Source organism: Bos indicus, chromosome 2 (genome assembly GCF_029378745.1).
Source record: "Bos indicus isolate NIAB-ARS_2022 breed Sahiwal x Tharparkar chromosome 2, NIAB-ARS_B.indTharparkar_mat_pri_1.0, whole genome shotgun sequence".
NCBI lineage: Eukaryota > Metazoa > Chordata > Mammalia > Artiodactyla > Bovidae > Bos > Bos indicus.
In genome coordinates, this window is record NC_091761.1 from 127,773,405 (window position 1) to 127,800,384 (window position 26,980).

General features: G+C 56.9%; 1 protein-coding gene across 1 annotated transcript in view; it reads left to right on the plus strand.

The window, feature by feature from the left end:
* Positions 1 to 26,502, plus strand: part of RUNX3 (RUNX family transcription factor 3) — a 64,736-nt gene extending 38,234 nt beyond the window's left edge. Inside the window, exons 5-7 of the mRNA XM_019981146.2 lie at positions 6,797 to 6,901; positions 18,191 to 18,349; positions 23,387 to 26,502. Coding sequence (XP_019836705.2) covers positions 6,797 to 6,901; positions 18,191 to 18,349; positions 23,387 to 23,934 — 812 coding nt within the window. The 3' untranslated portion in view covers positions 23,935 to 26,502. The remainder of the gene's footprint in view (positions 1 to 6,796; positions 6,902 to 18,190; positions 18,350 to 23,386) is intronic.
* Positions 26,503 to 26,980: the final 478 nt, after the last annotated feature.

A 26,980-nucleotide genomic window follows, 5' to 3' on the forward strand; every position in this document is an offset into this window, starting at 1 on the left:
CTTAATTCTAAGAAAGAGATTTCCTTGCAAGACATATACACAGAACTACCACAGAGCTCTCATGATAAGCCTGAAAGTGTAAACCAAGAGAAGAAAGGGAAGGAAACCAAGTCATTCTCCTGCAGTGATTAGGGCTGATGTCCCCGCCCTGCCAGACGCAGCACCCCTTCTCACAGAAAATTTTTGCAACATGCCCTCTACCATCCTACGGTTGAAATGTGCATGATATCGTCGTAATCTATCCACCTACATGCATTCTCAAAATTGATATAATTCCATAACTCTAATGGAGAGAAAGGAAAAGTAACTTATCACAATGTATCTATTTGAATATGTAAATGTTGGAGCAGACAGACACTGTGGGGTGGATGGATGTTTGCACCTCTAGCGGAAGCCCTGTGACCTCCAACCCTACAGGCCAGGTGTACGTGACTCAAAGTCTGAATGTGGCACCGTCGCCAGGGTCACAATTTGCTGAAGCTGTGAGAAATTTTTGGCAAAACTCTGAGCAAAAATTTTTTGAAACAATTAAGGAACTATCTTCTTGCCTGGAAAATTCAATAGATGTTAAAAGAGTGCAAAAACTTCTGTTTTATGTAAAACTGAGTTAGGCTCATGGCTCAGAGACTGTCTGTAAGCTGCTTTTCACACAGAAGGAGTGAATAATCCATTGCCTTGTGCAGTGCTTGATATTTGTATCTCCCCACCCACCACATCCCACCCCTTGAGGACCACGCACCATAAACTCCCAAAATGGCCCCTAGTCAAAGCTGTGGTTTTTAGCTGAGCACCAAAGAACTGATGCTTTTGAACTGTGGTGTTGGAGAAGACTCTTGAGAGTCCCTTGGACTGCAAGGAGATCCAACCAGTCCATCCTAAAGGAAATCAGTAAATATTCATTGGAAGGACTGATGCTGAAGCTGAAACTCCCAATACTTTGGCCACCTGAGGGAAAGAACTGACTCACTGGAAAAGACCCTGATGCTAGAAAAAATTGAAGGTAGAAGGAGAAGGGGACAACAGAAGATGAGGTGGTTGGGTGGCATCACTGACTCAATGGACCTGAGTTTGAGTCAACTTCGGGAGTTGGTGATGGACAGGGAGGCCTGGCTTGCTATAGTCCCTGGGGTCGCAAAGAGTCAGACACGACTGACTGGCTGAACTGAACTGAACTGAACTGAGGAGGGGGCTACTGGCCTAGGTGAAGATGAAAAGAACTGAACTGTCATGAACTGGTTAAAAAGAAACCTCAGTGTGTGGCAAGAAATTTGGAATGCGATTGTGGACACAGGCTTAGGGGGACCGCTGGTGGGAGAGGAGTAGATGGCTTCTTGGTCGACCCTGAACAAATCCAGAGGCCCCCAGAGATGCGTCCTCCCCCTGTCCATGAAGCCCCAGGGGCGGGGACTCGTTCCACAGGAACCCAGGCCTAGAGGGACAGAGACTTGCCCAGCACCACACTGCCAGACCTCACCACGTTCTGCTGCATTCAGCAACCGAAACCCGGGTCCTCTGGTGAAGTCTGGACGCCGTTCTCAGCCCCACAGAGCAGCAATCTCCAGACTAGGACTCCGGCCCCCACTTGCAGGGCCACCTGCCCACAGTCCAGGAGTTGCACCTTGATGTGCAAGTGAGCCTGGGATTCCTGCACAAAGTCCTCTCGGCTTCCTGCCCTTAAGAGACGGCTGGATGGATTTGCTGCCAGGCACAGAGAGAGGCGAGGGGTGCTCTGGGAGATGGCTTCCCCCACCTCTGGTTCGCGGAGGTGGGGGGCGCAGCCTCCTGTGGCACCTGACACCTGACCCCTCCCACTCCTGCTCCCAGGTCCCAGCTCCTCCCTCCCTCCTCTCTGTGGGTACCTGGGAAGGGTGGTGTCAGGCCTAGAAACTGGGAGGAAGCTGTTGAGGTGGGCTGGTGATGTCAGGGCTGGCCTGTGGCTTGCTGCCTAGTGGGGTGGAGTTTTTCACACCGAAGGAGTAGATGCTTAGGGTCATTGTGGCGGGTTAGGCTCCAGTAAGTGCTAACCTTTCCGGGTTCTGCTTGGTTATCGTGTGACCTGGCCAACTCATTGCCCTGCTGTGAGCCTCAGTTTTCTCATCTGTAAAATGGGAGCAGTAACCTCTGCCCTTAATTCATTTCACAAACATTCTTTGGGCACATGCTGTGTGCCAGATGCTGTCCTAGGGGCTGGGGACAGAGCAATGAAGACAAATATTCTGGCCCCCACTGAGCGTATCATCTACTTGTTCAGTTGCTCAGTCGTGTCTGGCTCTTTGCGACCCCATGGACTGCAGCACACCAGGCTTCCCTGTCCTTCACTACCTCCCAGAGTTTGCTCAGACTCCTGTCCATTGAGTTGATGATGCCTTTCGACCATTTCATCTAGTGGAGGGAGACAAGATAAACAAGTAGATGGCTTATTAGCAGTAATAAACCTTAGGAGGAAATTCAAGCCTAGCAAGTGGAAGTGGGAAGGTCTGTGATGCTTCAGAGTGAGCTTCTTAACCTTTGATCGCTCCAGGAACCCCTTTAACAGTCTCAGAATAGTGTTTTTCAACCTAGAGGGGTGGGATGGATCGGGAGGTGGGAGGGAAGTTCAAGAGGGAGGGGACATATGTATACCTACGGCTGATTCATGTTGATGTGTGGCAGACATTTATACAATATTGCAAAGCAATTATCCTCTAATTAAAAATAATTTTTTTAGAAAGTGGACCATGAAAAAAAAAAGAATGAGATAAAATGCAAAGGATGGTGATGAAAGCCAATTAGATTAAAACACAGTTAGCAAAACATTTTTTTTTATGTGATAAATATGCTGTCTTGTTAGCCTGTTAAATAGCAAGATCTAGCAACGGGTTTGATGATGACTATGACTTTGAAGTTGTGACGTGCACAAAAGATATTTAAAGAAATCTGCACCGTCTGTAACGTGATATGTTAGTATCTGTGACGTCTGTTGGCGACAAGGTCACGGAGACTGCTGTCATGCCTCTGTGGTTTGTTGCCTACGTTCATCCTTCAGAGAGATGCTACATTCCAGGTGGAGGCTAGGGAAGACACAGTTGCTGTCCTTTTCTTTTTTTCCTATCGCACTTCTCAAGCCCGCTCAATTCTAAGAGGCGTGCCAGGATAAAAATGCCTCCTTTAGATGAAGTGACCCGGGAGGGCCTCCCTGGGAAGGTGACTTTTCAGTGACGACCTGAAGCAAGTGAGGTTAAACGTAGAGGGCTTCAGTGATCTGGCAAGTGCAGGGACCCCGCAGCCCATTGGCTCTGGGCTGGCCACCTAAACCACCCTGGTACCAGGGAGGCAATGGGAAGGGTCAGAAGCCCAGTGACCTCTGGACAGTTCCTGACTGGTTAGGGAGAGGGTCCAGCAGGGAACGGACCTCAGAATGAGAGGAAGCAGTAATGGGGCAGAAGGGTCCCTGGGAGGGGGTGGGCGGAGAGCCTGAGGCCAAGAGACTTTCTGCACGCCCTGTTTCCAGAAGCCATGGAAGTGCCCCTGTGGTCTGAGAGTGAGTGGCCAGGCTAGTTTCTCTGACCCAGACGCCAGGTCAGACGCAGGTGCATTTCCATCCCTGCCTCCAGCCGCCAGTTCTGGAAAGTTCCTCCAGAGAGGCCCCTCTCTGCCCCAGTTCGAGTCACACCTCAATTTAAACGGCTACCCTTACCCTGCTCCTTCCCACACACACACACTCTCCCAGGCTCAGAAGCCCCCGTTGGTGTGGCCCCAGCAGCCTGACTGGTTTTCTTTTTTCTTTTTTTTTTTTTTTATCCAAGTATCTTTGCTTTTAGGGGCTTCCCTGGTTGTGACTCGTGGAGTCGCAGAGTCGGACAGGACTGAGCGACTGAACTGAACTGGTGACTCAGACAGTAAATAACCTGCCTGCAATGCAGGACACCCGGGTTCGATCCCTGGGTGGGGGAGATCCCCTGCAGAAGAGAATGGCCACCCACTCCAGTATTCTTGCCTGAAAGATCCCGTGGACGGGGAGCCTGGGGGGCTACAGTCCATGGTGTCACAAAGAGTCAGACATGATCGAGCGACTGACACACACATCCTTGCTTCACAGTGCTGTTAGTTTCTGCTGTAAAGCAAAGTGAATCAGCTATATGTGTACATATATCCCCTCTTTTTTTTTTTTTCCGGATTTCCTTTCCATTTAGGTCACTGCAGAGCATTGAGTAGAGTTCCCTGTCTATACAGTAGGTTCTCATTATCCTACTGCTGCTGCTGCTAAGTCGCTTCAGTCGTGGCCGACTCTGTGCGACCCCATGGACGGCAGCCCACACGGCTCCCCCGTCCCTGGGATTCTCCAGGCAAGAACACTGGAGTGGGTTGCCATTTTCTTCTCCAATGCATGAAAGTGAAAAGTGAAAGTGAAGTCGCTCAGTTGTGTCCGACTCCCAGCGACCCCATGGACTGCAGCCCACCAGGCTCCTCCATCCATGGGATTTTCCAGGCAAGAGTACTGGAGTGGGGTGCCATCGCCTTCTCCTCTCATTATCCTAGTCTCTATTTTATACATAGTAGTGTGTATATGCCAGTCGTAATCTCCCAGTTCATCCCACCCACTCTTGCCCTGTGGGGTCCATACATTTGTTCTCTTTGTCTGTATCTCTGTGTCTGCTTTGCAAATAGGTTCACCTGTATCATTTCTCTAGAATTCACATATATGTGCTAATATACGCTATTTGTTTTTCTCTTTCTGACTTCCTTCGGTCCGTGTGACAGTCTCATCCATGTCTCTGCAAATGGCAGTTTTGTTCCTTTTTATGGCTGTTTTCTTTTGCGCTGGGTTGTCCTGTTTCTGGGGCTGGAATTTTCACTCCCATCACTGGATCATCAAGTACCAGCCATGCTAAGCTGGCTATTGGTCCCTCCCACCGACACACACTCCTCAAACTTTTGTCTCCCACCTGTGAAGTGGGAATGTGGAATTGGGTCTGCCTGTCCTGGATGGGTGTTGAGAAAATGAGGACAGCCCTGGGGGACGCAGGTGCACAGAGCCATTGGCCCCTGCCCTCGGGGGTCCCCAGGCACGTAACTGCGGACCAGAAGTAGGGGTGCTCAGAGGCAGAGCAGAAGGAGGCCAGTGTGACTTGGGGTTCAGTGATCCTCGCGCACCCCCACCCCCAACCTCATATATCGTGGAGACTTTGATGAAATGGAGAACAGGGCAGGAAAGGAGACTCCAACTTCAGAAAAGGTGCTGGGAAAATTAGGTTGCCCTTTGAGGAAAAACCTTTACCTTCTACCAGGCCAACCGGTAAATCCCTAGAAGAATCAAAGAGCGATGTAAGAGTTCGAGAGGATGATATTGATCGAAGGTACCCTTTATCTGCTTGTTCCACGGGGAAACCTCCCCAAACATGAAAAGACAGGAGCAGTCACCAATCAAGAGGCAGAACTGAAAATGCAAATCAGCTCGGAGTCAGAAAGCGAAATCTAAGGGCCAGTGAAGTGGGAGACCGATTGCCACAAACAGGACAAGGAGAGTGTTAAGAAGCTTGCTGGAGAGCGGGGTGTGTGTGTGTGTGTGTTTAAGGCGTTAAAACCTTACAACTCTGGAAGACCGTGAAGCACTCATTTGTGTTGGATGAGAACAGATGATAAACACATGAAACGTTTCAGTCTCACTGATAATAGAACAAAGGTGTTGAAGTTAAGAGCATTTCAGAGATCTTCCGCCTTGATAGACTTGGTCCTGAAGATGCTGAGCACATCACAGTAGACTCGGCCCCATTCCGATCACCATGCTTCTCTCTGGAGAGTCATCTCACTGGGGAGATCAGGGCCCCTGAATCCATCTCAGCCCTCTGATGCGATGAAATCACTCACCGCTGCCTGGAGTCTAATCTAAGGAAATAAGCAGAGGTGTAGACAAAGATTTTTATAAACAGAAGGTCACTTTCCTTTTATTTTAAACGGTAACACAAAAATCATGATTTTTAAAGTTTTTTTTTCCCCTCAGGAATTTTGAATGGAGACTTTTGGGGCCAAATGTCTATCTAAAAATAGAACAGAGTTCTGGAAATAACAGTTGTGTCTACAAATGAAATGTCTGTAGCTCCCAAATCAGTCCTTTTTCAAGCCCCAGTTGCACACGCCAATAAGAAATGAGCAGCAGCATAAATACCCAAGATAAGGAGACGGATAAATAAAAGATGAGACTTCCATGAGTGGAAATATTTTGCAGCCATTAAAAATGAAGTTTATGAAGAATTTTTAATGACATAAGTGCTTATGATGTGATGTTAAGTGAACAGAAAAAAAAAAAGAGGGTACGGAAATATTTACTTTAGTGTCATTTTTACAACTGTGTAAAAACACACACTCGCCCGAAAAGGGTTGCAGGAGAGAACAGTCAAATGTTAATAGTGTTTCTCTCTAGTTAGTGGAACTGTGGGTGGTTTCTTCTTTTTTTTGTATTTTCTGTATTCTCAAATTTTTCTCTAAAGGTTATGAATTATTTTCAGGAAAAAACATGTACCTATCCTGGCTCCCCTCCCCCAAATCCTGAGAGTCTCTGAGGAATAGCACAAAGGCCAAAAAACAGGGAAGAAATAAGCCAGGGAGGCCAGAACGCAGGGCAGGGGGAATGTGATCAAATGGGTGCCAGGCCTCCAGGGGGCCTTGAATGCCAAGCCCAGCAGCTTGATGTTCACTCAGAGCCCTCTCTTTACCTCGGGGTCACAGGAGAGAGACCCGGCCCTTCTGGAAGATGAGGGCTTCAGGCTGTTGTGAATAGCTTCCTGGTGCCAACCTCCTGCCTTTATTTCCGCCCCAGGTAAGAGTTTCACGCTGACCATCACCGTGTTCACCAACCCCACGCAAGTGGCCACCTACCATCGCGCCATCAAAGTGACCGTGGATGGACCCCGGGAGCCTAGACGTAAGTGCCAAAGCCATTGAGCCAACTGGGTTGGGGAGGAGGGCCCAGTGGGGTCACCAGAGTCAGGCAGATGGCACTGGATCCCTGGAGCCGTGGGGGACTGCAGTCCTGCCGCTCAACTCTGCACCCCGGCTTCCCTGCAGTACGTGCTGATGCTAAGCCTGGGGCTGTAGGAAGCCAGGCTGCAAAGGGGAGGTGATGGAATCAGCTTGACCTCCACCCTGCCACCCCGAGGGTTGACTGCCCATTGGGGGGAATATGGAAAGGAAAGAATGGAAAAGACTGCAGAGAGGGCATTGTGTGTTTGGGGTGGAGATGGGGCCAGGTTGGCTTGACTCCACCCCAGCTTCCTCTGCCAGCATGGGAGGGAGGGAGCACGCGAAGCAGGTGCTGCTTGGGGTGCGAGGCCATATCCCCTTCTTGGAAACCCTTCCTTTGAATCTCAGGGTGTGACTTAAGTCTCATAGAGCCCAGACACTCTGACCCCAGGACCCACCTCTTGAGATAGGAATGCAGATCTGATTCCGCAAATGTTTATTGAGCACGTATTCTCTGCAGGGAGCAGGGCATCTGTGCATTTTAGCATCAAAGAAGGTTTCTGTTTCGTTGCTTCTGCCTGCTGGATGACCCAGAGTTTCAGATTCAGATTAGGGAAACCGGAGGAGCAGCTGCCACTGTGGGCCAGAGACCAGTGTTTCCTGAATGAATGAGGGAATGAATGAATGAAACAAAGAAGCAGCCAGTCATCTCTGGACTGGTTGCTTCCTGACCTCAGAGCAGAGCTCTTATGTGGACTGGCCCCGACTTGTGGCATGATCGATGTATTGAGGCCCTTTACAGTTTAGAAAACCCTCTCACATTTCTTGTCTCATGGGATTCTGAACCAGAGGGTCACTGGGTTCCCAGAAGGAGGAATCCAGCCCTGGGGATGTTGGGAACCTGGCCAGGGCCTCACACTGTCTTAGGTGTAGGGAGGTGCCCTGTCTTCCCACAAATAGCTTTCAGTTCCAATTCCAGGCCTAAGTGGGCCTGAGGAAGGAGGCTGGGAAGGCGCTGTGGCTGTGCAAGGGCAGCCTCAGTGAGGACCAGCCAGGCCTGGCCCTGGGCCACTCTCCCCTTGGGGAATCAGGCCTGGCCCCCTGATCTGTCCAGCCCACGCCAGCACCTGGCCACCGGGAAAGGGCTCAGAGCTGGGTCTTACAGCCCTGGAAGTGTTTCCCTGCAGGCTTGTCAAGGCCACCTCCTCTAACCCCCTCCACCCAGGCTCCTGATCACAGTCATCAGGCCCAAGTGATTCACCTCCCAGCTGGCACCTGCCCTGGCCAAATTCCTGCTGGTTCCTTCCCGCAGGGATTAGATGTGGATGGGCCCATGACTATGACCTTGGGCTTTGTGACTCAAGAGAAGTCTTGTCTCCTTTTTGGTCTTGGTTTTGTCATCTGTGAACGAGGTCAGTGACCCCAAGAGTCTCAAGGCGGTGATGTCTGGGAAGCCCTTGTGAGCCACAGGTGCCTGGTACAGAGAGCAGATTCTGACCCGGCTTGCCTGGCCGGGGGACCTTGGGGCAGTCCTTGACCTCTCTGCACCTCGGCTGCCTCCTCCAGGGAGTGGGATGATACCTCCCAGCCTGCTGGCCAGTGATGGCATGTGGATAGTATCTGGCTGTAGCAGTGGGAGGGTCCTTGTGAGTCTCTGGATCCCCGGTGTTCTGTTAATCCTTGTTGTCTGGCTTCCCCCATACTCCCACCACCACCACCACCACCATTGGTCAATGGTTGAACCTTTCTTGGTCAGCAGCAGGGTGGCTGCTGAGAAACCCAGGTCATAGTAATAGAGGTATTGAGTCTCTGATGAAGGAGGTGCTGTTTTACTGTAAGTCTCCAGGGGCTGAATCAGGATGAATGGGAGCCACAGTTGGGCTCAGCATGATGCTGAGCACTGAGGAGCCACTCCATAAAGCGGCGAGCTTCCGTGCATAGAGGCTGGTGGGCAGGGGACTTGGAGCTTGATGGGAAGGGTCCCAGGGTCCCAGGACCCAGCCAATGCCTGGATCCCTCAGATTCCAGAAGGGTCCAATGCCTGGACCCGCTGTGTTCAGCCCTGCCCGGCCCAGAGCTGCCCACCCTCCCCAACTAAGGCCGCTGGATGAGGAAGGAGGCTCAGCTCTCTGCCCTTGAGAGCCCCCCAGTCGAGTCCTTGTCTGCTCGTCTCTCCCTAGGTCTCCCACACCTGAGACAGCCCCTTCCTGGGGTGAGCTGGTTGGGGCAGGGATGGCATAGTTGGAGGCAGCAAGAGGAAAGGAACGAAGCTGGGCTCTGAAAGACCCTGGAGTCAGAAGCAAGTCAGTGTGGGCCAGATCAGTGGTTTTAAAGCAGTTTCTTGAAACAAAATCTTGGTTGTTGTTCAGACACTAAGTCATATCCGACTTTGCAACCCCATGGACTGCAGCACTCGCCAGGCTTCCCTGTCCTTCACTGTCTCCAGGAGCTTGCTCAGATTCATGTCCATTGAGTTGGTGATGCCATCCATCCATCTTATCCTTTGCCGCCCTCTGATCTTAGCAGAAGCTCATTTATAGAAAAGGGCGAATGTGGGAGGTGGCCCTCCTGGTCTCCTCCCCTCCGCCCGGCCCTCAGGGCGGGTCTCCCCAGCACCCCTGGTTCCAGCTCCAACCTGGCCTGCACTCGGCCACCTTTGGACACCGCCGCCTCCTTTCTCAGCTTCCATTTCCCCACCTGTAAGTAGTCAGAGGCCGGCTCAGCTGCGTTTGGTCAGCGAGCGTTCCCGGGATGCTGGGCCCTTTGCAGAGTCTCTTTTGGGGAGGGCTGCGCTGTGCGCCACGTAGGATCTCAGTTCCCAGACCAGGGGTCAAGCCTGCGCCCCTGCAGTGCAAGTGTCTTAACCACTGGACTGCCAGAGAAGTCCCCCAGAGTCTCTCACCTGATCCTCAACTACCCCAGGAGGAGACATGCCGGCAGACAAAGCCGCTTGCCCCAGGGTGAGCTTCGGTACACCCTTGGGGCTCCACCCCGGGGCTCAGGGAAGCCAGGGCTGCATGGAAGGGGCTTCCAAGCCCAGTGTGCTCATCTGTAAGGCAGGGATGGCGTTAGCTTGTGCTGTGGGGAGCTGTGAGCGTTGCATGAGTCTGTCGCTGACTGGCTCTCAAGACTCTCCTGATGGATGTTCGCCGGGTTTTCCTTCTGGGCTTTTCTCCTGCTTTGGGACCGCACCCCCACCCCAACCCCATGTGAGGGCTGAGCCTTCTGTGGGGAGGAATGGGAGTCGAGGCTGGTCCTGGGAGCCAGGGAGCGGGCGCCTTGCAGCTCCCCGAGGCCTGGCTGTGGGTTCTGTGGCTGGGTCGTTCCCCTCCGCTGCCCTGCAGAGCGTGCCCAGTCTGCAGCCAGGTGGCCAGCTGGGTTTGAAGGCTGGCTTGGTGGCTTCCTGCCTGTGTGGCCTTGGTTTCCGAGGTTCTCAGGGCTGGTGTCCCTCAGAGTCACCAGGGGCTGGTTACGAAGCAGGTGGAGCAGGATCCTGAAACATGGTGGCAGGCGGGGTCGTGCTCGAGCGGGCCTGGGCTGGACCACAGTTCGGGAACTACTCACCCCATCTCCCAGGCTCACGGGTGTTGTACTTGAGAGGGCTTCCTTGGTGGTTCAGGCCATAAAGAATCTGCCTGCAATGCAGGAGACCCAGGTTCGATCCCTGGATCAGGAAGATCACTGGAGAAGGAAACAGCTACCCACTCCAGTAATCTTGCCTGGGAAATCCCAAGGACAGAGGAGCCTGGCGGGCTACAGTTGCAAACTCAGTTGCAAACACTGAGGTTGCAAAGTGTTGGACACGACTGAGCAACTAACACACACTTGGAAGGGTGGGGCACAGGTTCCTCACTGAGGCACCGGCCCATCTTGCCTGGGGCGGGAGTGGGGGTCGGGTCTTTTCTTCCCCAAAATATACATGGGATGATTTCAACAAATACTACTTTCCTGGGGCCCGACCCTGTATCAGGCATTGTTCTAGAAACTGAGGAGGCTGCATTGAACCCAACAGACCAGGTTCTGGCCCTCCCAGGTCTCACACACTTGGGGTGGGGAGAGATGGTAAGTCATGCTGCTATCACCACGGCCGTGAAGCCCAGATCTGACGTGTGACTGGGCCCCCTCCACCCTCCTCTCCTCCGCCTTCCTCTTTGCTTACCCTACTCTGGCCGCGCTGGCCTCTTGGCCTTTGCCCTGCTGTTCCCTCTACCTGGACATGCCTCTCCTGACAGCCCTGGACACACAGACATCCCCGTTCCCCTAAACTTCCTGTCTTTCGTTTTATTGTCACCTTCTAAGATGCTATATAGCTCACGCATTTATTTCACCTATTTTTCATCTTCCCTGATTACTGTTTGTGCCCCACCCCCACCCCAGGGGGGTGGGTGGTCCTTTGCTTTGCCAGACATTGCTGTAGACCCTGGAACACAGACGTGAGCACGTCGTCGGTGTTCAGTAGGTAGTTGTTGAATGGATAAACGAGGTAAAACAAATGATTTAGCTAGATTTCTGGTAGTGAGAAGTCCTGCAGAGACAACCGAAGCTGGGGGAGGGGTGGAGCGAGCAGGGCTGGGACCCACAGGGAAGTGTCACCTCCTGAAGAGGTGATGTTGGAGCAGAGGCCTGAAGGAGGTGAGCACACAGCCACGGGGGCGGCTGGGAGCTAGAGACAGCATGGGCAGGCCAAGTGACCCTGAGCCGGCCACCAACCTCAGGTCGCCACAGTTCCATCCTCCATTCCAGGTGTGGGCACTGGAGGGGTGCCCAGGATGCCCACCCCCAGGGAGTGCACCCAACAGGCAGGAAAGGGTTAACCTCAGACCTCCTGTGCTCCCCAGATGAGGGTCCTGGCTCCCCGTTCCCACCCACCCACCCACCCCCAGGGAGTGCATCCAGCAGGAGGGAAGGGGTTAACCTCAGACCTCCGGGGCTGCCCCCTAATTAGGCCCAGGCCGCTGGAAGCCCCAGTTGTGGCCCCAGGAGGGACCCGCTGGCCCCTTGCCTGCCCGCCCGCTTCTCTGCCCAGCCGCCGACCGGCTTTCATCTGCTCACAGGGGGCCGATTCACAGCGGACCACCCCGGGCCCAGCACCCGCCTGCGATGCCGCGCGGCTGTTAAGAGCTGGGTGTAAATCTCCTGACAGGCCACAGAGCGGGCCTCGGGCCCGGGTGCCCCACCCGTGCGGCCAGGCGGACAGTGGCCGCTGTGTCTGAGCTGTGGCTGCACCAGGCCTGGGCCGGGTAGCCAAGGAGGTGGCCGAGAGGCTTCAGATGGCAGAAGGGCCCCGTGGCTGGGGCCCACATTGTCGCCCGCAGACCGCGCCTCTCCCGCGGCCCCAGCCAGCGCTGCTGCTCCTGGCTCCTGGCTCCGGTTGGCCTGCTGCCCTTCTCGCCCCTTCCACGGCAGGACACGGACCTGGCCTCCTGCCAGTCCGGCCTCGCTGCCAAGGAGCCCAGCTGTCCTCTCTCTCGGAGGTCTTGGGAAGCCAAGACCTTAGCAGCTGAGCTCCATGCACCCTGCTCACCCTTCCAGGTTTGCCCTTCGCCACGTGCCTCCACTTTCCCATGTGGAAAACGGGTGTGATGGTAGCAGCCTCCCAGAGGATCATCATGGCCCTTGGAGATGACATGTGTGGCCTGCCTAGCACAGTGCGTGGCCCATCGAAAACGTCTGCTCACGTGGTTGCCATGCTCGTCTCGAGGGGCTTGTGTTAGGCCAGGGTGAAGGCAGGGTGATGGCCCTGATGGCCCCCAGGTTTCCCCCCGGGAGCACTAGGTCCCTGGCAGTCCCTGAGGACCCAGTGCTGGCCCAGGGACGAGCGATGCCTGGGAGTAGAGAGAAGGGAGGCCCCTCCACCTCCGCTGGAACCCAGCCCTGGTCCTTAGGCTTCTGCCGCTGTGACCCCCGGGTGAGTCACCCATCTGGCCCGGATCCAGTGTTCGTCCCCCAACTCTGATCCTTCTTGCACACCTATGAGGCCACATGTACACACCTCCCCCCAACACTTCCCCCCACCACTGACTAGATCAGTGAAGAGGAGCTGTGAATCTTGAGGGCCAAGGCCAGGCCGGGTGTTTCATTCTCCTCAGCCTGTCTGCACCCTCAGGAGTTAAGAGTGTGAGCTCCGCTTCACAGATGACGCACCGGAGGCCCAGGAGAGAGAGTGGCCTGCCCTAGTCACCAGTGGGTAAGAGCTGCCCGGGACAGGCCCCGGGTCGCTGGGCCCTGGAGGCTCACACACGAGGTCAGAGCCCGGATCGAGGTGACATCAGAGGGGTCCTCAGTGAGTTAAGCCCAGCTGCTTGCAGGGGGTCAGGCTGCCAGGCCCAGATGGCAAGGGGGGCGTGCTCCCCCAGCGTCCCATCCTCCATCTGTTCGGAAACACTTGGGGGCCCATTCTCTGGCTCAGCCTCAGCCCAGGGCTTAGACAGTATGATAACCACTCGACAGGACTGGAAACCGAGGCCCAGAGGGAGGAGAGGGACTTGGGGGGTTAGAGCAGGATGTGAGTTTAGAAGGTTGGACTGGGCTTCAGAGCAGGGCGGGGCTCCTGCTGGGGTCCACTGAGACCCTCTCATCTGCCTTTCTCCGGGCCCGTCGCGGCACTGGGCCCTGGGCCTAGGCTGGGCCCTAACAGCCAACCGTTTGGATCCCCCCTGACTTTGCAAAGCCAGGCTCGTTCCCTGTAGGGTGGGCTCCAGGAAGGCAAGGTGGCCAGGTGCTTCCGTGTGACCTCGAGCATGTCACTGGCCTTCACCGAGCCTCAGTTTCTTCACCTGTGTACTAGGGACAGTGGTGGGACACCTCCCCACCTACCTGCACCCCCCCCGCTGCCCCCCACCCCCCGCCCTGCGCCATGGGGATGACGCAGGTGAAACAAGGCAGAGTGTGGCAGCTGCTGAGACCCTGCAGTGGAGAAAGCGCTCAGTAAGTGTCAGCCACCGTTTTTCTTTCCATCCCTGCTAGCTACTGCTCTTAGCCTTGCAGAGGAGCTGTGGGGCTCCGTGCTGGGAGAAGGTGGCTTCCTAGATGGGGTGGGGGGCTCTTGGACTGAGCCCCAAAGGATAGGAAGACTCCTGACAGAGGCTGTACCTGAGCCGCTGCCCTGAAGTGTGCGAGGCAGAGAATACTAGAGAAACCCTGCGAACAGAAGGAGCAGACGGAGGGGCCCCGAGCCAGCGACCCCCGCTTCCTCGCCAGTGGCTAGTTCTTGGAGTCTAAAGTCAGGGACTTTCGAAGCTGGAGGGGCCTCAGGGAGCAGTATGTACAGAGGGGAAACTGAGTCCCGGCGTGAAAGGGCTGGGCCCCTGGTGACCCGGTGAACTGGGCCAGAGCTCCCCGCCCCCAGCTCTCACTGTGGGTGGCGGAATGAAAGAGGTCTATTCTGAAGGCCCATCTTCTTTCCTCGGGCACAGGGAGTTCTGTTCTCCCAGTGTGAAGGCCGGGGCCCTGTGGCTCTGAGACTCTCTGGCACCCTGGCCCCATGGAGCCGCCTGGGCTCCCCTTCGCCCCTCCCAGGCCTTGACTCGGGGGTTCCACAGCAACATGGAAGCGGTTCCCCGACGTGCCGTGAAAACTCCCCTCCAGGAATTCTGCCCTTTGCGAAAGTAGGGTAGCATGTGGTTGGAACATGTGCTCCGGGACCACATTACCTGCTTTATATCCCAGACCAGTCACTTAGCGTAGGGTTCATCTTGAAGCCTCAGTGGCCCCATCTGTACAATGGGGATGAAAGGGGGGTGTTCAGAGAAGGAGCACTGGACTTGGGGTCAGGGGTCTGGGTGCTGACACCGACTCTGGGTGCTGGCCTGGCTTTGTGTCCCAGACAGGACTCACCGACCTGGCCTCAGTGTCCCGGTCTCCACGTGGAGACGATAATCCTGCCACCCTCGGTGTGAGCTGGGGTAGAAGTGACCACACAGGGGACAGTGACCTGGGAGGGTGGAGAGCATCCAGAGACCTTGTTTGGTCGGAACCACGACCCGCAAGGGCACCGTGTGGCCCTCCCACTGTGGCTTGGGGTGGGGGAAAGGGGTGTGACTCAAGCTCGGCTACCGGCTACCAGGCTGCGGGCGGTCCTTGAACCCAGGCGGGCTGTGAACCCCGCCCTCCTTCCGTCGGCCCGCAGGCGTCTCTGTAAACACTCTGTGCTCAGTGTGACTCAGAAACGGGACTCTATCCGCCAGTGACAGTAACAGCAAGGCCTGAGGCTTTGCAGCAGCTTTCGTGTAGCCCCATTGGCTCACTTCAAGCTTGTGGTTGACTAAGACACCCGGATCCTTTGCACCCGAGCTGCTGTCAGGTCAGTCTGCGGTCTCCACATCTATCCAGCCGGCTTCCTCCCTGTTGAGATTGTTCTCAGTGCATCCATGATCCAGCTCATCCACGTCACCCTGCCGTCCCCAGTGGCCGCAGCAGCCAGGGCGAGAGCACGCCCTCCAAGGCCTGCCAGGACCGAGGTTGAGCCCCGTGGCACTCCCCTGGAGACCCTTTCCCCAGGGCTATCCATTAGTCAGCCCTAGACGGCTCACGTTAGACAGCCAACCAGAAAATGAAACCTCAAACTTGGAGGCTACAAACTGGCAACCCCTGAGCAGGACATATTGTGCCAAGTGGGTTATTGTGTTGTTGCTGTTGGTTTCAGTATACCAGGCTTCCCTGGTGGCTCAGCTGGTAAAGGATCTACCTGCAATGCAGGAGACCCGGGTTTGATTCCTGGGGCGGTAAGATTTCCTAGAGAAGGGAACAGCTACCCACTCCAGTATTCTGGCCTGGAGAATTCCATGGACTGTATATAGTCCATGGGGTCACAAAGAGTCGGACATGACGGAGTGACTTTCACCTTTCAGTATTTGGGTTAATCGCTGACATATATAATACGGGAGATTTCACAGAAAAGCAGGTTTATGGCTTCTGGTAAATTGGAAACTGGCAACACTGGGCCCACCTCCATCGGGGCACCAGTCAGCTGGGCTGGATGGCAACTGCCCCTTCTACAAGGCCCACCCTCTCCAGTCTGTCCCAGTCTCCACCCATCCCATCTGCCTCATTTATGAAACTTGCCTGGTCCCCTTAGGCATCTGAGTTTGCAGCCTCAGCTCCAGCCACATTTACCCCAGCCCACGTTTGTCCTGTTTCCAGGGGTCCTGGGAGGCAGTAGTGGGGCCTGGCTGGTGTCAAGTGGGCCCATTTTGGCTGCCACGTGTCCCATGGGCCTGGGCCTGGGCCCTCCTTGGAGGAGAAATTGGGTTCCTTGGTTCTTGGTGGCTTGCTGAGCCCACTGTGGCCCCCAGGACAACCGGTTCCATTCCTCAGGGCTCTCAGATGCCTATGTGAGCTGGTGGCAGGGGTGTGGAGCCAGCCTGGGGGCCTGTGGGTACCAAAATCCATTGCATCCTCATTTGAAAATCAGGAATCAGGCCCATTCTGCAGCCTCCAGCTCTGTCCCCTCGTTCCCAACAGCAGTGAAGAGTCCCATCACACTTACCCAGGCCCCCCGGGGGGGCCATATTCTGAGACTGTCGTCTTCTTTCTCTGTCAAGCTAGAAAATTCCTCATGTCACGGCAGACCCCAGGACTCAGGCAAGCCTTCTCCTCTCCCCGAGCCCATTCCCCACTCTTCTTTTCCAAGAATCCCAGGTCTAGAAAATCCTCCCCACTTCCTCGCTGTGTGACCTCAGGCAAGCTTCTTTACCTCTCTGAGCCGCAGCTCTGTTGTCTTACAGAAAGAGGACCAGGCCAGCCTGCCTGCCTCAGCAGGAACTTGGGACACACACGGGCTCAGCAAGGCCACTCTGCCCCCACTCATGGCTCCTCACCACGCCCCAGGGTGGGTTCCCAAGGTTTTGCGGAAACTCTGTGGTTTCTCTGAGGCGGGGGTACTCTCTGCATTTATCAGATAACGAAATTGAGGGGCCCCCACCCAGGTGGGCTGTGGAAGAGCAAGTTACAGAATGATACAACCAGGCTGAGACCATTCAAGAAAGTTCCATGAAAAACTTGCTCTGTGTTTTCCATGCACATGCAACCCTAAAAAAGGCCTGGAAAGAAAGACCTCCAAATTGATCACTTGGGGATTTCTGGGTAGGATTTAGGGTGGGTCCGAGGAGTCATTAGCCTTACCTGTAATGCTTTTCTTTTTGGAGGTATTCACGTGTTGCTTGTGAAATGTAAAATGAGTAACTGAAAAAGTTGTGCGTGTGTGTATGGGTGTGTGTAAGGGGGTGATCCCTGTAAGCCTGATGTCATTCAAGAAGGGTTGAGGGTGGCCTTGACTGGCTGCTTAAAGGCCAGGGCATGGCCATCTTGACCCGGCTAGCTCCTCCAGGGTCTTGGAGACGAGGCTGGGGTCCTTCTTGTATGGTAATGGCAGAAGAATCCTGGAAAACGCTGGTAGTTTGTCCAAGCTCAGTGCCCCAAGTAGGTGCACTGATCCCCCTGTCCCCAGCTTCTGGACAAAGATGGGAGTCCGGCCCCTCACACAGTGCCCCGCAGCACTTGCTGGCATCCTGGTCAATTTCCCCTCCTGTCTGAGGCCCAGAGGGGAGAAGGCATGTGCTGGGGGTTCCCAGGTAGCTCTGGACTGGAGGAGCCGGCATTCCCATTCTGGGCCTTGTCTCATTCCTCTTGCAGATGGAAATGCTGGGGGCGGGGGCAGGGAATGCTGGGGGCAGAGAGTGGTACCATCCCTGGGTTCTCTCCCTGCCTTCCACAGAGCCTGCCTGAGCCCCTATGCATGCCTGTTGCCTCAGATTTCTCTTCTGCCAAAAAGTGTAACATAGGGACTTCCCTGGTGGTCCAGTGGCTAAGACTGCCCACTGGCAATGCAGGGGCCAGAGTTCGATCCCTAGTCAGGGAGCTAGGTTCCGCATGCCCCAGCTAAGATCTGACACAGCCAAATAAGTGAAAGTAAATATTTTTTAAAAAGTTTAACATAGAGGTGTAGATCTCGGGCTTTGAGTTGAACTCCCAAGTTCAGATCTTGACTCCACAACTTACTGGCTCTGTGGCCTGGAAGCTCTCTTGAGTCTCACCTGTGGCGTCGGAAGGTCAGGGTAAAATCATGGCAGCCGCAGGGCGGCCCGTACTGACTGTTCTCTGTTCAGAAAAGAGGCTGGTAACGGCCAATGGGATCTCCCTTGCAGAGGCCTAAGGTTAGACCGCAGGGAGAACTTCCCAACGGAGCAAGGTGTTTCTGCCCACCCCACCCTCCACCCCGGGATGAGCTGCTCATGGGCTCCATGCTCTGCAGGGCATCGGCAGAAGCTGGAGGACCAGACCAAGGGATTCCCCGACCGCTTCGGGGACCTGGAGCGTCTGCGCATGCGGGTGACACCCAGCACGCCCAGCCCCCGGAGCTCGCTCAGCACCACCAGCCACTTCGGCAGCCAGGCCCAGACCCCCATCCAAGGTACGTCACCCAGGGACGGCGGGGGAGCGGGGGGCGGGCGGCGGCCTGGGCGTGGTCCCCGGGCCTCAGACCGGAAGCTCATCAGAAGGTCCTTGACTGTACCGCCCTGGTCTTAACGACTGAGTGCGGGTGCCCACTTGCTCTGACACTCGGCCCACTCTGAGGGCCTGCTTGGCCCGGTCCTGGGCTCAGCCCTTCCTTCACTCAGCAAATAGATACTGCCACCTTCCCTGTGCCATCACAGTGCCTGGCCTCAAGGATCAATGTGAATAGGCAGACAGAGTCCCTTCCCTGCCCCACCAGGAGCTCCCTGTCCCCTGCGGGAAATAGCCATTGGTTCCCCAGCGTGCCTGTTGGAGTTGGACAGGACCTGCCCCAAGAGCCTGAGGCAGACACCTGTCTCCCGAGGACATGGTGGGCCCCCAAACCTCGCCTTTCTCATCTGAAAGCCAGGTGGTTGGTGGATGCCTCTGCCTGGGCCTGGGTGATGTTCAGATGATCTCACTGCACTCAGAAAAACTTCGTGAAGTCAGGTTGTAGCCCTGGAGGGACACAGAACTTTGACCTAAGAAAGGTCCCCGGTGACCCAGAGACTTCCCAGACAGGGGGGAGGAGGAGGGCAGCCTCTGGGCGGAGGTGGGGGATGGAGTCTCTCCCCCGTGGCCGGATGGACGCGGCAGGCCATGGGAGCCCCGGCCTCAGGCGGACTGTCCAGGTGCACGGGGCCTGGTGCGCAGCTCTCCGGGTTCTCTTGGTCAGTAGGATGGGTGCTGGGGGCTGAGTGCACAGCTGACCCTCAAGCTAGGCGGGGACTGAGCGCATCCATCCCCAGCACTGGCCGAGGACGGGAGGGCCGGCTGCCATCAGGCGCCGCGGGTTTGTGTCCTTTCTCGGCCCTCCGGGCCCTGGTTAGATTCCATTTGGCAGATGCGTGAACTGAGGCTTCAGAGGTTGAAGGGCCACCCTTGGGTCACACAGACCATCACTGGCCAGATTCAAAACGTCCACAGCACCTGCCTTTGGGCACCTCCTGTACTTCTGAGGGCCTAGGGGGTCCCTACTGGGTCTCTCTGTTAAGGGAGGCCCTGCCCTCAGCCCTGGCCATGTGGCCAGGCATGATGCCACACTGAAGCACTTGATGAAGCCCCCTGGCATGAAGAGAAATTTCCTCCCTTCTGGCCTGGGGAGCTGGGCCTTGGCCCTACTGAGCCCTGAAGGTGGGGAGAGGCGCCCCCCGCTCCCCGGCCCATCCTGCAGCTCTGGGCCAGGGGCTGTCCACTTTTGAGACACTCAGCAACTCTTGAGCCCAGGGGATTGCAGGGTGGAGGGGTCTGAGCTCAGGTGGCAGGGAGAGGTCTTCTGGGCTCGTGCCCAGCCCTACCCAGAAGCTGTCCGTGTTTCCGTCGCCCATCGGCCGGCCTTTGTGCAGGTGAAGTGGTCTAAGATGCCAGGCCTTCTGCCATGGGCAGGGCTGGCGCCCAGCCAGGAGCTCCTGGACCCCAGCAGGTGGGCACAGAGTGGTGTCCCGGCCAGCAGCTCCCATGGAAGGGTAGCCCCCCTCCCCTTTCCAGCTGTGTGGACAAGGTTTGGGAAGCAGCACCTGACGGAGTCTGAGACAGATCTTCTCACCCCTGTCTAGCCCCAGAGGGCCATGCCTGGCCCAGCAACAGCCAGAGGCCCTACCTCCCCGGGGCCTGGGAGGAGAGGAGGTCAGGCCTGTGTGGGACACCAGCTGACCCCACCCTACCCCTTTGGAGTGAGAGGAAGGGCTTCTGACATCCAAGACCAGGGAAGGAGCCTGACCTTTGCAGTCGGGTAGGCTCTAACAGGCACTGGCTGTGTGATCTCAGGCAAGTCGTTTCCCCTCTCTGAGCCTCAGTTTTCTCATCTCTAAAGTGGGAAGAAGGAGGTATCTGTCACAGAGGGGCTGTTGGCAGAGCCAGGCCTGGGGAGTCCCTCTTTCTGACCCTCCCCTCCTGGTGGGACAGATCTCTGCCTTCAGACTCCATCCTGGGGGTCCTCTTCAGGGCACCCGCCCCCCACCACTCCTCTTGGTTGCTGTTAACAGCTTTGACCCCCCAGCTTTGGTCACTGGCAAGCAGCGCTGAGGCCCCAACCCTCCCATACCCCAGCCCCCAGCCCCCTGGCTGCGGCCGCCCACAATGGGGGCTTCTCACAGCTCAAAGGCCTCATTCAGCCACCATGCAGCAGCTGGGGCAATTTGGAGAAGAAAATAAACATTTCCTTCCAGTGTTGGGATTGGCTGCTCGACAGCGGCCTGGCCAGCTCGGGTTTCCTGGGGCTACTGGGCTGGAGGGGGTGAGGGTGGTGGGGGGGCAGGAGCTGAAGGGTGCTGAGGGCAGATGCTCTCCCCGCCACCCTGCCCTGGGAGGGAGACAGAAGGGGATGGTGGCAGATCCAGGCAGGCCTGCCTGCAGCCCACGGGACCCTCCGAGTGCCACATACACCCAGGCCCACCCGGCACAGCCCCTGTGTTTCCCAGACTGCAGTCCTGTCTTCGCATCCTGGGGTCCCTGTTTGGCCTCCCTTTGTTTTGAAAAAAGGCTTCCCTGTCATAGGGGCAGCGCTCACTTCCCTGAGCTCAGAGCAAGGTGTTAGTCTCATGCTTGGCTCTTCCGAGGGGTGCCAGGCGATGCCCGCAAGGCTTCTCCCCCGGGGTTGGGAGGTGAGGACAGGAGCCAGGCTCCCCTGACCCCCTAGGCTTCGGGGCAGCACTGACCAGTCAAGAGATCTGTTAGGGAGGGTACCAGGTGTGCCAGAAGACCCCAGTCTCCCGGACCTTCGCCCCCCACATCTTCCCAACCTGGAGCCTGGGTGCAACGTCACATTCTGGTCCATGTCCAGGACCAGAGCCTGCTGCTGAGGAAGCAACCCCCAGCTGAGCCGGGAAGACCCCAAAGCCCAGAGAGGTTGCAGGTGTCATCTGAGGCCACACAGCGCCTCAGGCAGATCTGGGAAAGCAAAGCCTGAGAGCACCTGCAGCTCTTATCCCAGCCGTGCCTCAGGCCCTGCAAGAAGTGCCTGCCTGGAGCTGGCCAGGGGAAGGGCTGGGCACCTCCCGAGTCCTCTCTGGCCCCTAGTTTTTGGTGGACAAAGGGCTTGGGGACTGACTGACTTCCCAGTGGAACTGCTGCTGGGAGCTCACCTGCCCGCCCCCAACTGCTGCCCAGAGTCACCCCTGTGGCCAGGGTACAAGGAAGGACCAGGGTCAGGGGCTCATCTTTGCTGGGCCCCAAATGGGCCGGTTTTCCTGGGTGCCAAGAACAGGAGGTGTCACAGCCACAGCGGCAGCACAGGTCCTCATCAGGCCCCTGCTCTGGGCTCAGTGTCAGCACTTTGCATGCATTAAATCCCTAGGGCCTATTATCGTCTCCATTTTTCATGTGGGACAGCCCGATGCACAGAGAGGTTAAGTGACTTGCCCAGGAACACACAGCTAGTCAGTGTCAGAACTAAGATCTGTATCTAAGCTTGGAGACGATACAGTTAACTTCCAATGTGCTGCCTCAGAGATGGGACAGCTCCCCCTCAGGCACGTGTTGAGTGCTCAGGACCAAGAACCCCGGGTTCCCTGCCAGGTCCTGCTGTGTGACCCTCCGGCGAGTGCCTCACCCTCTCTGAGTCTCAGGTTTTCCTACTAAGGGATTTGGACTCATTCCTGAAGCCTCTTGGGAAGTTGAGGGTTTGGGAGTCTGTGATTACAAAAGGCAAGGCAGAGGTGAGGATACCCTCGTCTTGGAGCCAAACCCCCGGGAAGAGTCAGGGCAGGGCCTGGGCTGGACCCTGGGTCTCTCTGCGATGAGGGCAGAGTCCAGGCCACCAGACCCCTCTATGTGCATCTCACTTTGTTGTGGAGGCAGGTGAGGGTGGCATCTGACCCTCGTCTGGCCACCAGGCAGCTCCAGCCTGCGGGCAGCCGTGGAGATGACAGGCCCAGGGAGAGGCCAGGTGGCAGGAAAGGACAGAGCCGCTGTGGACGCAGCCCCCTCAAATGTAGGCCAGACGGCTCCCGTAGCCTCGCTGAGCCCCGCTGGGCAGAGAGGTGAGGCGGGCGCACGCACACGGGTACATCCCAGCAGGAGCAGAAAGCAGAGAGTCCCTGACAAGTTCCAGTCCCTTCCGTGCAACATGGGAGAAGCCATCTTTCTCTCTCCGCCTGTTTCCTTTATCTGCAAAAAGCAGGGCTAACTCCTTATCTTGCAGAACCACCAGAGCCCCTCTTCGCACCCATGGTCTTCCCAGCTCTTACTTAACCCAGAGGGAGAGAGGGAGGCAGGAGCTGTTGGGCCAGGCTGCTGGGTGGCCAGTGCTGGCCCTGTCCTCAGTGTCCCTGACACCAGCAGCCCAGCTGGGAGCCCAGCTTCACTCCCTCAACGGGCCTCTGCCCGGCCAGGCTGTGACAAGGACTCCGGGAGGAGAGAGACAAGCCCTCCCCCTCCTCTCCCTGTCCCGGCAGGCGACCCCGGCCACCCACAGCCCAGACACCTGCTCTCACCTGTCCGCAGGTGGGGGCCAGATTTGGAGTCCACAGGCTCCAGCCCCCGAGCAGCCCAGAAGGGTCAGAGCAGAGCCAGATCTAGAACCAGGGGGTCCCCCACACGGGCCTACGAACCAGAGCCTGAGGTCCTTTTTTTTTTCTTTCTTTAAAAATTAATTTATTTTTTAATTTTTGGCTGCACTGGGTCTTCGTTGCTGCCTGTGGGATTTCTCCAGTTGTGGCGAGTGAGGGCCGTTCTTGTGGGTCACAGGCTTCTTACGGCGGTGGCTTCCCTTGTTGGCAGAGCAGAGGCTCGGTAGCCTGGCCAGACGGCTCAGTTGCCTTGCTCATGCGAGATCTTCCCAGACCAGGGATCGAACCCGCGTCCCCTGCCCTGGCAGGCAGATTCTTAACCCCTGGACCAACCAGGGCCGTCGCCCGAGGTCATCCTTGAAGAAGGGCCCCCGGGCGGGAGGAGGGCGGTGGGCGTCCGGCTGCGAATGACCGGTCCTCCTTGCTGTCCCCCCCGCTTCCACCAGGCACCTCGGAACTGAACCCCTTCTCCGACCCCCGCCAGTTCGACCGCTCCTTCCTGCCACCCCTCACGGAGAGCCGCTTTTCCGACCCCCGAATGCATTACCCGGGGGCCATGTCAGCCGCCTTCCCGTACAGCGCCACGCCCTCGGGCACCAGCATCAGCAGCCTCAGCGTGGCCAGCATGCCGGCCGGCGGCCGCTTCCACCACACCTACCTGCCGCCGCCCTACCCCGGGGCCCCGCAGAACCAGAGCGGGCCCTTCCCGGCCAGCCCGTCCCCCTATCACCTCTATTACGGCGCGTCCTCGGGCTCCTACCAGTTCTCCATGACGGCCGGCGGCGGAGGCGGCGGCAGCGGGGGCGACCGCTCCCCGACCCGCATGCTGGCCTCCTGCACCAGCAGCGCCGCCGCGGTCGCCACCGGCAGCCTCATGAACCCCAGCCTGGGCGGCCAGAGCGACGGCGTGGAGGCCGACGGCAGCCACAGCAACTCGCCCACCGCGCTGAGCACGCCCGGCCGCATGGACGAGGCCGTGTGGCGGCCCTACTGACCGCCTGCGGCGGAGTGGACGGCTCTCGCCGGCGGCGCGCGGCGGGGGGATACCCCCGAGACCCTTCCAGACAAGTGCGGCTGGCCCAGCTCCAAGGCTCAGGGCGCCAACTGGACTTAACGCTCCAGGGCAGTCGTGGGCCCCAGACGGGTCCACTGTCCTGAGAGGCGGCCCCGGAGCTGGTGGCCGGCTCTAAGAGCGTCTCGTCCAAGAGCCACGATTTTGTACAGAGGGGTGGGGACCTCCTCCAGGACCCCGCCCCCAGCCCAGATCCTGTTCATCTCATCCCATGTCCCTGTGGGAGAAGCCCCCTCCTGCCACCCACCCCCTGCCCCCCCAGTCATGCCCACTGCTGTCAGGGGCCCAGGCCCCTGGACAGAGGCCATCTCTTTCCCAAAGAGAGGTGGTATTGGCCCATATGGTTTGCCCTCTTATCCACCGAGCCCTACAAAGACCTCCCGTTGCAGTTTTCCTCAGAGACCCCTCACCCCGTGGGCCCAGCCCTTCCCTCCACACTTACACAAGTCGCAACTGGAAGTTTCCCGCAGCCCTGAAAGGGGGGCTTCCTCATGGTATGGAAGAGGAAGGAACCCCTCCAGAGGCCCCAGGGGGTCACTAGCAGAGATGGAAGAGAACACCCCAGGCCCGCCCCACCCCTCCCCGAGCTCTGCTCCCTGACAACTCTAAGAGGCCCCGACCTGGTCCCAGGGCCCCAGAGCAGACTGGCCTGTGACAGCAGGTCCCTGAAACCAGGGCAGGCACCTGCAGACGGGTCCTCCGTGCACTTTACCAATCCAAGCCATGTGCCCTCTCTCCTCTCGGTGGACTGGGAAGGGTCCCCTTTCCCCTAGGCTGGTCTCCACGTTGCCATTTTTGGAGAGAGCACCAGAACTGGACAGGTCCCAGCAGAAAGCCTTGGGGTGAGGGGTCATCATGGGGTCAGATGTCAGCCTCCCTGTCCTACCTAGGTCCAGCCAAGCTGCACACACCCCTGACCCCCAGCCTCCTGAGAAGGCCCAGCCAAACCTCCCAACCTCTGACATACAACCCTCCATCTTTAACCAGTCTGCTCCCAAAGCAGTTTTGAACAACAGCAAAATAAAAAACCAGTTGTCAAAGCTGATTTTAGAAAAAGAAGTTTCTCAAACATTTTCAGACACCCAGTCCCTTACAGGAAAAGGCCCCGTGATAGTGAATGATACTCCCCCCACCCCCTCAAGGGTGTGGAATTGTTAGCCGCCCCCCCTAAAACCTCCTCAAGATGTCACATTCCTTCAGCAGCATCCCACCAGCTGCCACCAAAGGGTAACCCTGCTGCGGAACAAAGGAGGCGCTGGTGAAAGGCTGGAATCTCAACGTCTGTGGCGCTCAGGCGTTTGTTCTAGAGGGTGTGAGCTGGGGCGCAGTGGCTGAGTGACGGCAGATCACAAGAGCTGTGAAGGGCTTGGCAGCCTCAGCCCCAGCTCTGTTCACGGGAAGTGCTACAGTTTGCAGATGGGAAGACAGTCCTGGCCCCCGGGTTTAGGCACATCTGAGTGCTCTGGTTCTAGAAAGGCATAAGAAACCCACTCCTGAGGTTTTTTTTTTTTTTTTTTAATTCTAGAAAGGCAGAAGTGGAAAAGGACAAGAAAACTCTTAGAAGCGTTGGGCAGCATGTGGATTTAGTCACTGTTTTCGGCCCCATCTTCTGTGCAGGTGGGAATCTCCTCCACACAGCGCCCCTTGGCGGTTGTCTCTGTAACAGCCCTTGGCTGGCCCGTCACCCCAGCCTGCAGCAACCGCCAGAGAAGCACACGGGATACACACTCAGGCAGGTTAGGAAGTCCTTCTGGTGGTCTTACTCAACCCCCCTCTTGCTGCAGTTTGTCTTCTGGAAGAAAAGCACGTCTCCTCCCTTCAAAACAGCTGCTGGGGGATTCCACTGACTCTCAGGCGGGGCGCAGGTTCTGAGGGTGGCGAGCTCCCCACTCCTCCTCAGGAAGCAGCTACAAATTCACTGCCCTGGTGTCTTCTCTCCTGTTCCCTGTGGTTGTAGACGGGCCCCAGGCCCCAGGGGGAGGCACCCTTGGGTCCCCAGGGCCCAGCACTTTGTAGCCCCCCGCAACAGATGACTACCCGCTTCCTGATATCCAAGCCCTGGCTGGGGCAGGGACCGGAAAATAAATTGACCCCCTCGCCCCCTGCCCAGTCCCCGATTAAAAGTGATAGTAGCAGTGCTGAGTCTTGTTTTTTAATGCCCATGGTGGGTGCAGACAGCTTGGGGTGGTACAAGGCTGCTTTAAAGTCATACGAGGCAAACACTGACTCAGAGAGCACAAGGAATCAAGGGGTTTGGGTACCATATTACTGTAAGCCTATTGGTGATGGGTACAGATTGGTTGTGACATATTGTCATGCTGAGGTGTTCATACCTGCTATACGCATACCTTCCGTAAAACCGTCCCAGGGCCGGGAAGAGGGTGGGGGAGGGATGGAAACTTGCTTTGCACTATAATTTGCTTGGTGTGTTTGTTTTTAATGCACAACTTGCTTGTACAGTAAACCGTCTTCTATACTATTTAACTGTAACATGGAATTTTGGCTGATTTGTTACAATAATAGGACTCTGAGAGGTGTCAAAGGAGCCTAGTGCCAGACCTCCAGGGCTGTGTGTATTGGCTTGGGGGTGGGGGTGGGGGGCAGTGGGAGAGGATGGACCCCTCCCACCATGACCAAGGAGGAAGAGGGCAGAGCCAGGGGGCAAGACCAGGACTTACCTCGCTGTCTTGGAGACCCACCCGCCTACAGCACCCTGGCCTCCCTGCACCCAGCTCCACCAGGAATGGCCACCCTTGGCAAGGGCAGCTCGCGAGCCTCTTCCTGGTGTGGCTGGAACACCAGGGAAACTGACGTCTGCAGGTGCCAACATCCCTCCTCCCGTCACAGGCGACCCATGACTTCTCACGAGTCCACAGGACAAACAGAGCCCCTCCTCCAGCTCGTCCCCCAGGCCCTGAGTTAGGGAGGGGCCAAGGCGGGTCTGTGAAGTGGCCTCGGTGAGGGCCCC